General features: G+C 44.2%; 1 protein-coding gene across 4 annotated transcripts in view; it reads left to right on the forward strand.

Moving 5' to 3' along the window:
* The window catches only part of LOC133508782 (uncharacterized), a 204,386-nt gene extending 189,597 nt beyond the window's left edge, over positions 1-14,789 (forward strand). For all 4 annotated transcript variants that reach the window (XM_061835195.1, XM_061835196.1, XM_061835197.1 and 1 more), the window contains 3 exons: positions 5,845-5,922; positions 7,761-7,839; positions 14,373-14,789. In XM_061835195.1, the coding sequence (XP_061691179.1) occupies positions 5,845-5,922; positions 7,761-7,839; positions 14,373-14,401 (186 nt within the window). In that variant the 3' untranslated portion in view covers positions 14,402-14,789. The remainder of the gene's footprint in view (positions 1-5,844; positions 5,923-7,760; positions 7,840-14,372) is intronic.
* The last annotated feature ends 1,495 nt before the right edge of the window (positions 14,790-16,284 follow it).

Below are 16,284 nucleotides of genomic sequence, written 5' to 3' on the forward strand. Positions count from 1 at the left end.
TCCGGCCCGCCACGTGATTTTATGTGGCCCGCAAATGTAATTTGTCAACTTCCACGGTTTCAAAATTTCAAATTGTCGTATTCCATAAATGGTAACATTGTGATATTAGAAGCGTTTTTGAATTGCCAAACGTGAAAGAACAGTTGAAAAACTCATTACCCTTGATTTCTGATTCCAAAAATAGTTCATGAATTGATGTGGGATGATGAGTCGATTACATATTTTTAGGGTTTCACAGTCATCATGGCTCTTTGAGGGAAACCATAAATACAATGTGGCCCTCGACAAAAATTAGTTTGACACCCCTTGATCTAGAAGACTAAAAACCCCAACACTGGTTTGAAACCATCGGTCAATTGACGCTACAAAGGAGAGGGTCGAAGGTAATGTTGTAGAAAATGAATCGTTCCGATAAAAACAAATCGAGTGACTGACCCCGGCGACCTCTCACGGGACAAGCCAAAAATGGCACCACCAACACCAAACTAAACAGTTCTTCCTGAACGCTAACGGCGCAAAAGTGGCATCGCTATTACGCCGCGTCAAGTGTTGAACACCATAAAAGGTCCATCAGTTCCCCGCTGGAAGTTTGCTTTGAATTTGTTTTGTTTGTTTGTCCTCCTTGGCAACACTCTCGGTCCAGTCTCTCCTCTCCCACACCTCGCTCAATCTCAAATCCCTCGCCCGCGACGCATCTCACGAGCGGCGCGGACGGCGGCGAGGGCCCCACCTGGCACGCCGGCGGCGCCGCCATCTGGCCGGGGCCGCCGCTCGCCATCGGGGGGCCCTCGGCGCTCGGTGCCGCTCGGCGGTGCCAGGCGCGGTGTTGTTTAATGAGCGCATATGAGCAAACATTGGACTGCCAGGTGGCGCCGCCGCAGCCACGCCACGCCGACCAGGCAGGGCTTCCGCGGTTGTCGCCCGAACTCAGGGGCATCAAAGGGGGCCTCGGATTTCCAAAGTAACTAAGCCCTAATCCACCCCCTTATTGGTCCCATTCATATTGAAATACATGATCAGAGGGGCTGCGCGGGCCTTAAGCTTGCCAATGAGCAGTCCGGCACAGCTGCAGGGATCAAGTCAGAGTATGAGACCACCAGTATATTAGAAAAAGTGGGCCTCGCTGATTGGATTAGGGGGAGGCCAGGGAGTCGGGAGGGGAGGGGGGAGGAAATGTCAACTTCGTCTCGGGGCGACCGGGGACTCGGGAGGTGGCCACTTTGGCGGGTTCGGAGGTGACTCCGGGAAAAGGGGAGGGGTGATGTCCGGACGTGGAAAAGAACGGCTGCGGCGAAATCAAACTCTGCGCGATCGGATTGGCGAAGAATTAAAAAAAAAAATTTAAATAAATAATTTAATTGCATCACTGCCGAAATCAATTTGATTCTCTTCGGATGAGGAGAAAAAGACTGAAAAATTCAACAAACAAGTAGACTCAAGTTTCCTCGATTCAATCTTTGCCCATAACGGACATAAAGTACCGTAATTTCCGCCTACATAGCGCACCCGCTTATAAGCCTCACCCAGTACATTTGTAAAGGAAATACCATTTGGTACATACATACGCCGCAGCTGCGTAAAACCCGCAAGTTCCCACATTGAAACACGAGATATTTACAAAGAAAAACACTACACAGAGAGTTTAACCCTAGCGCCGCAGCGTTAACGCTAATGCTAGCGCCGCGTTAACAGGGCCGGTTAAAAAAAAATACATACTTGTAAAAATCACTGAGACACGGCAGTAACACCCTAGCGCAGCGCTAATAGGGCCACACTGGTAAAAGTCACTTCCTCGGCACATATATTCCACCGGTCTCGCTCTTACCTTTTCTACTAGATTCACCCCTTGCGCCAATTGATTTTTTTAACTCAAGGATACTTCGTCCATTTTATGTCACATATCATTTGAAAGTATTTGGTTTGTGAATAGAGATTTATTTTCTAAAAACTGAGAATGTTTTATAAGGATATCAACCGAAACCAAAAGGCTTAGAGCAAGGTGAATATTTTTTCTACATACATAATGCTGTTGCTCTAAAATAGGAAGACATCATCTGGACGTTTAAAGAAGATCAGTCCAAATTATGACTAACATGGTCATTTATCTCACACATACTTTTAATTTTAGCTATCAAAAAACATTTGCTGTTATTTTAGGTAAACTATAAAAGAATTGATTCATAAGTTCCAGGGGACGCTACTGACTGACTTTTCGTAGGAGTCAAAATTCGAGACACATAAATCTCTCAAGAACTGATGCCTGAAATCCAACGGGAGGACGGCCATTGTGATTAAAAGCAGGATTTTGGGATCAATTCCAGCGCGTGTACATTTTTACAGACTCCTGAATTGCAGTTGCTTCAAAGTGGCAATTCAGCACATGGTTGGAGTTTTAGGTGAAGACTTTGAATAGCAAGTTTGTGAGACTTTCCAAAATGTTCACAATTCTCAATTTGCTTGGAATGACCAATTTAACCTGACAGCAATGGAGCAAAAATTCTGAAAATATGATGATGGATTCGGGAGAAACTGATTTGTGGTTACGTTAAGTCATCAGTTAGTTTTTCCTGAATTTATTTATGGAGGATTTTTGAGGCCTTTGAAACACTCAGTCCATGTTTTTAGAAAATTCCACAGCGATGGTGGCCCCTTGTCACGCCGCTAGTTTCAAGGTTACTGTACAGTTTATCGAGCCGTTTTCATCTCGGGTTAAAGGTTTCAAATGAAGGTTTTAAACCGGGGGCTAGAGTTTCAAGTAAGGCTTCAAATCTCGGGTGGGGTTAGGGTTTTTCAATGTCGCTGCTCAAAACCAGGTTTACGCTTTCAAATTCAGGTTTCAAGACAGGTTTCGGGTTTCAAATTTAGGGTTTAAAGTCAGTGCTAAAGATTTTCCAGAGTCGTGTTCCGAGCCAGGTTTGGGGTCTCAATCAAGGGCTTAAGTTTCAAAGGAAGGTTTGAAGACGGGTTTCGGGTTTCAAATTTAGGGTTTAAAGTCAGTGCTAAAGATTTTTCAGAGTCGGGTTTCGAGCCAGGGTTGTGGTCTCAATCAAGGGCTAAAGGTTCAAAGGAAGGTTTGAAGTCATGGTTAGCATTTAGAAGACTTGGTTTGTATTGTTCTCCAGGTATCAAGCCAGGGTTTGGATAAATTAAGGCATCAAAAGTTGTTGAGAGAGCGGGTTGTGGTTTCAAGTTGGGTTCCAAACGAGGGTTCGATTTCAGAGGCACACGCGAGGCTTCTGGTATTCAAGTGAACGTTCCTTGTCGGGGTTTCAAAAGGGCGGCTGTGCGTGGGGCCTCATTCTCCTAGTAGCTTGTACCACGCCGTCCCGACTAAAGCGGCATTAGCCGCCGACTTAAAAGGTTTGCGCCGGTTCCTGTGCTCGGAGAAGCCGGCCCGTTTAAGCGCGATTGAGCGCGGCTTAGACGGGGGATCAACGGTGATCCTCTCCACTGTTTAGTTTCTAGGTTTTTCGCCGCTCGCCTAGTGCGGCGAAGGGGGTGGGTGGGGAGACGGAGGAGAAGACATTTTGTTTCGCAAAGCGGGAGCCAAATATTTCCTTAGTGGTACGCCTGGCGAATGCCGCCGTTCGCACGGCGGCTAAACTAACAAATTGCGGCGGCGGCGGCGGCGCTCCTTCAATGGCGCCTTTGCGTTCAAGTGGGGAAAAACGCAAGCGAAGTCATTTAGTTTTTTGTGTGTTCGACTTGGATTTGGTAGCAACTAGGACAAAACTATCGAGGACATGCTTGCTTTTGAAACAACAATCGAATATGTCATTATCCAAGCCACTTATCCTCACAAGGGTTGCAGGAAAGCTGGAGGTTACCCCAGCTAGCTTCGGGCGAAAGGCGGACTACACCCTGAACTGGTCGCCAATCAGTCGCAGGTCGGATATCGAGACCATCACAGAGCGGGAATCGATCCCACGCTGCCCGCACCAAATACAAATCTGATATTTGCGATTCAAGTGCAAAAAAAGTATTTGATCGACTAGATGTGTCCCGACAAGCCAGGCCGAACACGCGCACTACAGTCACCCGGAAGACGACGTTTACAAAATAGATGTCGGGCTGAAAAGCCGCGGTCGGGGTTTCGACGGAGGCCGTGGCCTTTGGATTGAAGTCCGAGACGAGATTCGGAGTTCACGTTGAACTCGTTTCGTTTCGCCTCCGCCCGAGCGTTCGCGCCGGAGACCGTCGAGAGTAAAGTCGGCCGCGGGGAAGATCTGGAACTCGGGAAGTTTCTGGTTCAGTTTGCGGAGGGATGTGCTCAAGGTCTGCTGCGTGCAAGACGGCAGAAGGAGCATCTGCGTGTGTGTGTTGTGTCTGTGTGCGTGTGTGTGTTGTGTGTGTGTGCAGACCTCAACACACACATGTACGCAGACATGTGCGTTTGAAATGGCTTCTTATGGTGCGCTTCTATATTTGAATGTACAATAAAAAAAATGCTGAGATGCTCCATCTTTTTGTCATTTTGGAAGCGTGACCCCCCCCCGATGATACGCGTGACACCTTCCTGATCCTCTGGAAACTCCCCAAACTCCGCCCGCCGTGCCAAGCGGACACTTGACCGTCATTTGTCATTCGTGTCATTTATTTGCGCATATTTCGCATTCCGAACTCGCCTCTGACATTTTTTTTTCCCCCTTTTCCCTTGAAAATGATTTATTGTGTGTATTTTACACTCGAAATGCAATTTTATGCTTGTATTTTAGGATAGGAATTTATTTTTAATTTTTTTTATTGGAGATTTGCTCCGATTTCGTGTTCCGAATCGAAGCTTTTTTTTTAAAATGATTTATTTTTCAGGAATTTTTCAATTAAAATGCCACATTAGGCTAGTATTGTGCTCAGAATAATATATTTATGCCTATAGTAAATACTATACTAAATAATAATTTTTCACTGTTATATGTGTTATCAACAGTATTAATAAAATGATATATCATAATTGAGCATTTATTTTAGCCGGTTGAGGGATTCTATTCTGAGATTATATTACCGCTACATCAGCAGATGCACAATGATTATTATTAATGATTGTTGTACAGTTTTTGAAAAACAATACAAGTACAAACCTAACAAAATATAAATACAGATCATTCCTAATATTTTGAGCGTATGGGCAGCAGCAAATTGGTGGTGCGCATTGTACATTGGTAGAAGGGTTTTCCTGATTTTTGGGGGGGGGTCAACATTTGGGGTGCGCGTTATACTTCAGGACGCATTCTACTCGAGAAAATACGGTAATTTAGGTACTTGAAACTACATTACCCCCAAAGTTGACTTCAAAATTCTGGAAATTCTGGAAAACTCTTCCACCTGTCTACTGTATAATGCATTTTTACAAACTTTTATCCTTTGCTTCTACCCGTATGAACAAAGCATGATTGTCTGTATTTTGTCACTTTCTTAAAATAAATAATGTTTGTGTTTTTTTGTTTTATGTTTTTTTTTTTTTGCTTGAAATTGCAGTAGTTTTTATTATTAGTATTTTAGTAGTAAAAATGTGATGGATTTTGCACTTTCAATTCTTTTTTTTAGTTTGTTTTTTACACACTAAATGCTATATTTTTCGAGCACATAATACTCAAAATTTTATACAATCGAGTAGTACTACCGCTTCTATTACTTCTCCAACTATACTATATGCATTATGTTATTCCTTAAAACTTTTGATATATTTTGCATGTGGTTTCCAGTCACAGTGCTGCATTTTGCCTTGTACCATCTTAAAATTTTTGGATTTCACACACAATCTTTTATATTTTTTTTAATTCGACACTCTGACCTTAAACAAAGCTGCCTTTAATTTATTTTTTCATTTTTTTTGCTTTCTTCCAGAATAATTATTTCCCGGCGAGCGCGCGACGCGGATTGCATCTGGATTCCGAGCGGGTCCGACGAGGTCAAAGTCCGCCGGTAACTTTTGAGGAGTCTGCTTAAGGAGGACAAGACGATGAAGAGGCGAGGGCGGCTGATTTACGGCGCCCGTTTCGCGCCGCTCCACTTGATGCCGTAACGTTTTACGATGCGTTTTTACGGCGGCGCGCACAGCTGAAGTGCGTTTCACCCTCGCCTGTCGTCCGTTTGAGACGCTGACCGGGCGCTCTCGTTTATAACACATTAATACACGACTTTGAGTATATGATACTGTTACAATCAAACGACAAAATTTCAATGCAAAATATATACATTTTTTGTCGGTGTAAAATCCAAGAAGAATGGAGCATTTTCTAGCAAAATATTTGTTGCGTAAAATACGCAAGAGGTGCTACTTACAAGGCAAAATCTAATATTTAGGGTGAAAAATAACACTATCAAAGATTTCCAATACAAAGTGTAACATTTTGAGTTTAAAACGCATGTGTAGCTAGTTTAAAAGAAAAAAAAAATAGACTTCCACCCATCCATTTTTTTGAGCCGCTTATCCTCACGAGGGTCACGGGAGTGCTGAAGCCAATCCCACCTATCACCGGGCAGGAGGCGGGGTACACCCCGAACTGGTTGCCAGCCATTCGCGAGGGAACATTGAGACACTCTCGCAATTACACCTTGGGGCAATTTAGAGCGTCCAATTAATGCTGCATATTTTTGGGACCGGTGTGACGGTCTGAGCGCTCCCCCGTGCTGAAAATTCTCCTTGTGATCAATGCGCATGCGTTACGAGCAGACGCGTACTGGGAAATCCCCCGGTCTCATAGTTCCCCTTCTTCTAAATAGAGGGAGCTAACATACGAGGGCCTCGAGAAAACCCACGCAGGCACACTGAGAACATGCAAAGTCCACACAGGCGGGTCCGGGATTGAACCTGCAACCTCAGAACTGTGAGGCCAACACTCTAACCAGTTGATCCACGGTGCCGCCAAATTATAAACTTTTGAAATTACAAACAATTTTGAAGGTGAAATCATATTTTCGATGGGGTTTTTTTTTTTCAACACAAAACAAGAAAAACATCACAAAATGAAGCATTTTGTGTGGAAAATACAAGCAAAATAAATATAGCATTTAAATGACGAAATACCATATTTTGAGTGGAAAAATACCCACAAAATGAATCTTGGTCACAATAAAAAAAAATGTGATCCTTTGCGGGGGATAATGTGAAATATAATTTCTGGAGCAAAAATGTGCATTTTTAAGGCAAATGTAGCATTCTGAGTGTGATACACATGCAAAATATTCATCATTTTCAAAGCAAAACATATTTATAGTGTCAGCCAAAAGCAAATTATTGCATTTCCATCATATAATAACATATGCATAGTTACATATTATGAAAGAATGGGCACAGTAAGTAATGAACTATAATATTTAGAATTATTTGTATCATCACTGTTAAAAATATCAATACACATTGATTGGAAAATATATTTTTAGCATAATTGTGTATTGTGTAACTTAAACTTAAGTTAATATGTATCAGAGGTTGCCAAAATTGCTTGTTGAAACATTTACAAAATATGATTTCAATAATAATATATTTAATTTCTCTCTTGTGTACGATAGAACATATATTATTTTTTAGTAATTCAAGCTTCATTCCATCTTTATTTAATACGCACACACATTTCGTCTGAGCGATGTGAGTGGAGGACATCAAATCCTCATTCTGTTCATTAGGACGTTAAAAAAAAAATGTAAAAAAAAAAAAAAAAGAGGACGAACATGATTGCGGGCCAAAGGAAGCATTTGGAGCGAGGGTGCTCGTGGGAAATTACTGTTTTTAACTTAATAAGTTGTTTTATTCTTTGCAGATTGTGCGAAGATTTGCAGGATTGCAGAGCAAACACAGGAAAAATCCACGTGGGAACGCTGGCGGCGCTTGTCAACGAAGTAAAGTTCACGTCGAGTATTCGGGAAATTTTACTTTAACTTTGCAAACGCACGCAAATATAGATATATCCTTTTCTTTTAAAAAAACACGTACGATTTAAGCATATTTTCTTTTTTTTTTTATCTGTTGCTACACTGAAACAAATGCATGTCTGTGTAATGTGAGATTTAAATCGATTTGCGTGCCCCGTTCCCGCTCCCTGCACGTTTAAATTATTATCAGCACTTTAATTATATTTAGTACTTTTACCACCTTTTTAAATTTCAGGGTTAGGCCTTCAAAGTAAGGTTTCAAGCCAGGGTTGTGGTTTCAAACCAGGTTTAGGGTTTCAAATGAGGTTTCCCTCCTTTTTATTAGGAGTAAACAAACCAATGTGACTAAAAACAGCGACAATGTAGTTTTAAAAGTAAGCATATGTTTAAAGTCCCATTGTTGTATGTATATTTTACATATTTTTAGTGTTTTGTTTTGTTTTGTTTGTGCGCATGTTTGGAACTCGCAAGGCGCAACCAGTCGTCTGACTTGATTTTGTGCCCCGCTGCTCCCTCTGGCGGAGCATCCTCGCCACTGCATCAAGCAAGCGGCAACGTTGCAACCACTTCTTCATCTTCTTTTCCTTTCGGCTTGTCCCGTTAGGGGTCGCCAAAGCGTGTCATCTTTTTCTATCTAAGCCTATCAGATCTTAAAAGAAATTAAAAAAAACACTGGATAGCATATACACATGGAGCGGTATGTCGATTGGTTGAAGCCAGTTAGCCGCCGTCTTGGTACTCATAAAATGTGTGGAGGACTCGGATTATGCCGGGGTTTTTCCTCAGAGTTTGGCGTGTAGAATTAAAACTGGTCGTGTGAGCTTGACGTGTTTTCAGTTTTGGTAACATGAAGGATTTTTAATTTGACTTTAAAAAAGGCTAAGTGCAAAGATAAGACATATAACAAACACCATGACTAGCAAGAAACGTTGCAGTTTACCTCAGGCCCGATTTCCGTGATGTTAACTCTTCTCAAAATACGCTATGAAGCACTGTCATCATAACATAGCAAAAAAAAAAACGTTTTTTTTGTCATAAAAACATTAAATTTTAAGTAAATCTGTTCGATATATTTTTGGAAATAAGGATGGGGAAATACATGCTAAATGCGTTGTTCGTTTGTTGTCTCTGTGACGTAAATTTAAACTTGTTTCCTCTCATTTAAAAAATTCAATTTGCAAAGTTCTGTATTATGAGATTCATCAAAAACTTCACAGAAAATGTGTTTTCTTGCTAATCCACTGATGAAGTTTGGAAAAATAGTCACGTCGCTTTTTCGAGAGAAAAACGTCAGCCTTTAAAGGTGAAGCAGAGAGTGAATAGCGAACGAAAACAACCGGAAACAGAACTTTGTTCAAGTGAATTAAGCTCATCAGAAAATTAAAAAAAAAAAAAAAAACTTTACAAACAATCTTTAACAGTGCCAAAGTAAATCTTTCTAACTTACGTGTGGAATCTTTTGTCACAGCCACGAAACTGTCTCTGCGCAGGTCGGCATGCTTGTTTTGGGAGTATCAAGATGGCGGACGGCGACTTCAATTTTGGTGGCCAATGAGCCATCCGGTCTTTTTTTTTTTTTTTAGCAGTGGTTGCGACATGTCATCAAATGGATGAGAGGCCTTTTTTTTATATGATTCATATCCATCTTAACGAACTAGTATGTTTACTAGTAAAGCGATTCGGTGCGCCGGGGGAATAACTGTCATACTAGTAATGTGGAAAGTCACTGTTAAATTCCGAGTGACCAAACAAATTTCCATATAGCTGCTAGCAGAAAGTTGTCCATCCATCCATCCATTTTCTTTTGCCGCTTATCCTCACAAGGGTCACGGGGAGTATCCCAGGTGTCAACGGGGGTAACACCTTGAACCGGTTGCCAGCCAAGAGCAGGCAGAAAGTTATTTTTATGTCAAATATGACATGATGGTTTTGTTGTTTTACCATGTGATCATTTTTATCATCAGATTTAATCCAGAGTCTGGCCATCCCCGAGACTGAGTCAGAGACCTGGAAACTGTGATCTCGGGACCGGTCTTGAGACTGATACCAATCTTTTGGTATTAAAACTATATAAATATGCGCAGATGGCTACAGGTGTGTTTTGCTAGTCAAGTCAACGGAAAAATACTGACGGCATCCTGGGCCCGGCAGCCCTATGACGATTAATTTAAAATTTTATTGCCCGACAAGTTATTTCAGCATACGTACCGTATACATTTTTGTTTGGTGGCGTGTTGGGAGATTTTTCATATGTCAAATATATGTCTAGGCTCAGTAAAGCTTGGGAATATCACATCTATCTATTACGAAAGGCCGCAGACAGGTGGGGCGGACGCCGGGAGTCGCCAGTAACGTCGCGCCATCAAAGGACCCAAAACAATATTTCGCCACCTCCGCAACGCCGCGTCGCGAGACGTCTTCATCGGGATTAACCCCGCGGTGCAGGCAATTAGCGTTTATTGACCGTCCCCCGTAATCACTACCGGCCGGGATTAGGAGGCCCCGCCCAACGCGCTCCCAAAAGCGCTCTAATGACTGACAAACAAACAAGCGGGACGAGACAGGGCGAGGGCAGCGGTGGAACACCCAGCGAGTTGCTTTTAAAGTTTGATCCCCTAAAGCCCGGGCCCCGGACACCCCCCGCCCCGACCGCGTCTGCCACGTCTTGACTCGGCTCACCTGTGCCCGAGGAGGGCGGGAGGTAAGCCCTCCCTCCTCCGAACCAGGAGCCGCAGATGTGTCATGACAAGCTACGGCGAACACCGACAGAGGACACCACTTTAGCTTCAGCTCGCACGGGGGATGGGATGGCGCCACAAGATGGCCGCCCGATGAGTTTGTTTGGAAACAAAGGGGTTTCAACCCATTAGTCAAATGGTTGACGGGTCGGCTTCACCTGCTCCGCATCGACGTTGAAAGCTTGAAGTCGCTAATCGCTAATCACGGATCGCATTCTGCCAACTCCAGTCCAAATTTGCAGAGAACCTTTGACGGCTCCGTCGTTTGGCTGCCATCGCCAGACTAAAAACTCTAAAAATGTTCCAACGCGGTGATAGTCGTCACAATTTAGCTAGCAGTGGATGAGAATGGCGGTTAGCCTCGCTAGCTTCGGCTGTTGCGGCTATCGTACTCGTGGTACAACTGGACCGGTGCGACGAACTGAACGGTCCCCCGTGCTGAAAAATCTCCTTCTGATGAATTTGCATGCGTTACTAGCTGGGTACATAGCAGATGCTTACTAGGAAATCCCTCTGTCTCATAGTTCCCCTTCTTCTACATAGCGGGAGCTAACATACGTTATAACCTAACCTTAAAACAAAAATTGATGAAAAGATATATACATATATGTACGTTCGCTATGTTCGTCTTTCTGAGACGTCCGTAGCGAACATGAACGCTCGCCGACAAGTTGTCGAATGGCACATGTTGAAACCCAGATGGGGATGTTTCAGACTGGCCGAAAGTTTACAAAATATACACGCATGAGCATTAATCACAAGGAGATTTTTCAGCACAGGGGACCGTCCATTGATACACCGGTCCAGGTGTACCACGAGTACGATAGGCGCAAACGGTACAGCCGAAGCTATCGAGGCTAACCGGCGTTCTCATCCACCACCAGCTAGTTAGCGTTCTCGTGCTGACGTATGACGACTGTGACCGTGTTGGAACATTTTGGTCTGGCGACAGCAGCCAGCCGACGGAGACGTCGAAGGGTCCTCTGCAAATTGGCAGATTTGGACTGAAATTGGTAGAATGCGACCAGCAATTAGCGACTTCGGGGGGATCACACCGGCGAGGGAGAATGATGGCGGCGACCCGAATTGAAACGCAGCCGTTCTCGCTAAAATGCAACTAAAGACAACTGTGCTAGCTTACAAATTTTATTCATCTGACCTTTCCTCTATCAGGGTTTTAAGTCCGGGTCTGGATTTCAAATTGTAGTACTTCCGCCCGTATCATACAGTTTTCTGTTAAACATCACTTTTTAAATTTTGCATTAACATTGACAATACTTTAAAAAGTGTGTTTTGGTACTTTTCTCACTTAAAGTACAGAGTTGTGACCGGTACGAAAGATGATCCAATCACCAGAAACGTTGTTTATTTTCTGTTTGGCGTGCCTCAGGGCCACACAGAGACTGGATTCCCGTGGCCTTCGGGCTTCCCTTCAAAGGCTCGCATATCCGCTCAGTCCCGGACTTCTTCTCCCCAGCGTCCCGACGACGCTTGTGTTGAGCGACGACGTAACGCTTTCAGCCTTCTTTTAAATCTACAGAAACGCCATTTTAGTATTTTTTATTGAAAACATGCAAATCCCCCCCCCCCTCAAAATTCTACTAAATCTTCAATATGCTTTTATATCCTACTTTACCTACAAATTGTCATCATCTAACAATGTAAGATGACCAAAAAACTGATGAAGTATCGCCAGTGCTGGGTTTAGGAAACTGCATGAGTACAAACGACGGTTCAGGTTTCAAATCTGGCTTTGAAGCCAATGTTGGCCTTTTAACATGAATTAGTTAACGTGTCATCCCTATAAACATTCTAAAATAGATATTGTCATAAAAAATTACATTATTCACTTCAATGTCCATACAAAAAAATTAATATGAGCGGAGACATGCAAGTGGTCGCCATATTGACTGCATCTACTGCCCGTGACATCACAGCGCGACATTCGCCGCTCAAAACACGCCGTTCCACCGACTATAGGACACGGAAGCTCTTTTCGAAGAAGAGAACATCTCACAATCGAGCGCAGTGACCGGGGCAATATTACCTTATCGTTTCGAGGCATATTTAGATGATATGCGGATCACTTCTAACTAACAACAGACTCCCAGACAGTATGCACGAGCCAGCCCGGCTGAAGCCGCGCTCGGCATTGACAGGTACGTCAATACATTTAGCACCCTTGACTTACGTACGCGGATCTTTTGTTACAGTCTGAGAGGATTACGCCCCCCCCCTCCAACTATTGTTTTTTTTTTTTTTTTTTTTTTTTTTTTAGTAGCTGTATGCACACCTAACTGTCATTTGGAAACCACGAAGATCCCGTCCTTTGCACCCGTGAAATCCATTTTTCGCGACGAACCAGGTCTTTTGAAACAGCATGAAGAGTGAATCCATCCTCCCGAGTGTTCGAACAATATCCAGCAGTCCAACGACTCTGCATTTTGGCTAACACGAAGGAACAAAGAGCTACCTTCCAGCGAGTAAAACTAGTAGAAACATACGGCACCGCCCCGAGTGGGTGTCTGCTACTAACGTCACTTCCTGCTTCTTGTCAAAAACAAATCCCTCGAGAGCATTTTAATGGCGGGAGTGACAAAAAAACATATACGTCAAAATCATGTTTTGTGGTGAAAAAACGGACGGGTGCACACCGGCTGCCGTTTTTTCATTAATAACATCCTAAAAATCATGCATTTCATGACAGTGGGTCTTTAAAGGTCTTTAAAGGCCGCCGGCCTTGTCGGCCGGGGTGGCTCATCGCGGCGCCGGGCCGCGGTGGTTCGTCTCCGTCGCGGAAGTGGATCGGACAGGGAGGCGGTTTGGCCGCAACGTCGTCGTTGCTCGCGGGCAGCGTCGTCTTTATTACCGCCGCATGGAGGTGAATCGGGCAGGGAGGTGATTTGGCCGTGATCCGCATATCATCTAAATATGGCTCGAAACAATAGGCTAATATTGCTCCGGACACTTCATTCGATTGTGAGACGTTCTCTTCTTCGAAAAGAGCTTCAGTGTCTGAGGGGGCGTGTCCTACAGTAGGGGCCACAGTGTTATTTCAATGGCGGGTGTGACATCACGGGCAGGAGATGCAAGCAATATGGCGACCACTTGGATGTCGAATGACACTTCCGCAACTTTGCGCTTGGATGACGCGCTCTCTGTTTATTTATTTTTTCGTATAGGCATCAAAGTGAATGTTATATGTATTTTTCATTACAATATCTATTTTAGAATGTTTATAGGGATGCCAGTTGGGCTTTAAATTTGGGTTAAGGCCTAATATGTCGCTTGGTGATCAAATCATAATTTATAGAAATTTAGAAAATAAATGAAAAAATACGCGCACTCATTTACTCTCATTCTCCCACAATGCACCAACAAAAGGGTGCATTGTGGGAAAAGATGGCTAAAAATATGCCAACGTAATACAATATAATACCGTCAAATCTTTTGAAAACATTTGATAATGCGCAGGGGCTGTCGGCATGTTGATCTCTAAATGTAGTTTGTATGCCGTCGTTCGCCAAAAGCACACAAACGTATACCGGCGCCGGTGGCGCCGCGGCACCGCCTGCCAACGGGAGGAGTTCGCGCAGACCGTTTCGCAAACCCGCATCAAGCTGAAGCGCGTGCGCTATTTTACAGTTGAAAAATGTCCTCGTGCAGCACCACGCAGTAATAGCGAATAGAAAATGAAAATTAAATGGGAAATTGTTCCCCTGATTGTGAACACGAAGACGATCTTGCTGTATCTGTTCACAGAGTGGAAGGGTGAGTCGACTTGCGGCTAACGCACCAGACTTTCGGATGATTCGCTTGTCACGTCCAACTGACTCCAGTCGGCAAACTCGGGAGAGTCCCTGCGGATGCTTCGCTGGGATTGAATCACCGACTGGAGTTTCCGGATTCGTTGAATCAGTTCGGGGACAGGACAGGACAGGACAGGACACTCAATACAGAGAATCAACCAGATTACTTTTGTTAGTGGCTCTAAAAAATTTTTTTCCCCAAGTAACGTCACATTTTACACACGTTTGCTCATGGTGTGAAGACCTGGACCTGGGTAGTGAAACACACACACACACACCTACACACACGCCTATACACACACTATAACACATGTAATAATCTAAATGATGTGCTAGCCCTTTATCAAGCCTGACTCATGGTCAGCGACATCACTGGAGGTATTGTATAAATAATCTGAAGTAGAAATTGTGTTTGTGTGTGCATGTGTGTGTGTGTGTGTCCTATTGTGTCATGGGGGGGTGAAGTGGGGGGGGGGGGGGGGCTGCACTGAAGATTACCCATGTGCCATAGGGAATCTAATGCAATTACGAGTGTTTGCTTACACCATGTGTCCCCTTCCGTCTGCGCAGCAACCGCCGCCATCCTCCCCATTCAACCGCCATATTTGTTTTCAGTATTTGCACCCCCATACTCCTCCTCCTCCTCATCAACACCACCCCTCTTCCTCACCCCCCCCCCCACCGCCCCCGCCACCGCCTCCCTCCAGTCTTCGATTTCACTAATTAAAGTAAACCAATAAGGTGGAGGTGGAGGAAGAATAAGATGTTGGGAAATTGGATTGAACTCTTAACGGCAATACAAAAGTCAAAAGAGACACGGAGGGGGTGGTGTGGTGGGGGGGTGTTAGATTGAGGGGGGGGGGGTCTTGTGCGAATGAAGATGAAGGGGTGAGGGAAGGCTGGCAAAATATACATTATTTATCGCTCAAGAAAGACGAAGGGCACAGAGGGAGAGAGCGGGTTTGCTTAAGAGATTAGCGGCGGCCTCCTCGTTTATTAGCTCGAGTTTCTCGTTTGCCTCTTCCGGAGTCCCCCCGTATTTTGTACAGCCGCGCCGCAGCATTAGCAGCAACACCGGCGATTGATTAACTTCCTTACGTTCTAATCTCGCGACTAAACTCGCATGATGGATAAAATTAGGCGAGGTATAACGCGGTGAGGATCGTACGTGGGGTCGGCGAACGACGGGGTGACGCGCGTTCTGGTTTCAAAGCGAACGGGGACGCTTTCAAAGTTTGGGTTTTGAAGTAAGAGTTTCAAGTCTGGGTTAGGGTTTCAAAAAGGGGATTCGAGATTGGGTTAGACTCTCAAGCAAAGGTTACAGTTTCAAGACTGGGTTCTGGGTTCAATGTTGGATTTGAGTTTCAAGACATACCGTAATTTCCGGCCTATCGTAAGAGTGAGACCAGTGGAATATATGTGCGAAGAAGTGACCTTTACCAGTCCGGCCCTGTTAGCGCTGCGCTAACGTGTTACTGTCGTGTCTCAGTGATTTTTACCAGTATGTTTTTTTTTAGCCGGCCCTATTAGCGCGCCGCTAGCGTTAGCATTAGGATGAGCTTTCAACGCTGCGGCTTATGCAGTGATGCGGTTAATTTGTGCATTTTTTTCGAATAGCTCCAAGGGGGTGCTCGAGCGGAAATGATAAGAGTAAGATCAAGGAAGTGACTTTTACCGGTATGTTATTTTTTAACCAGCCCTCTTAGCGCCGTTCTAGAATTAGCGGTGTGGTAGAGTGTTAATGCCGTGTCTCCGTGATTTTTATCAGTATGTTTTTTGTTGTTTTTTTACCAACCCTGTTAGCGCTGCGCTAGCGTTAGTCCTGTGCTAGCATGTTGCTGCTGTGTTACTGCCGTGTCTCAGTG

Source organism: Syngnathoides biaculeatus, chromosome 11 (genome assembly GCF_019802595.1).
Source record: "Syngnathoides biaculeatus isolate LvHL_M chromosome 11, ASM1980259v1, whole genome shotgun sequence".
NCBI lineage: Eukaryota > Metazoa > Chordata > Actinopteri > Syngnathiformes > Syngnathidae > Syngnathoides > Syngnathoides biaculeatus.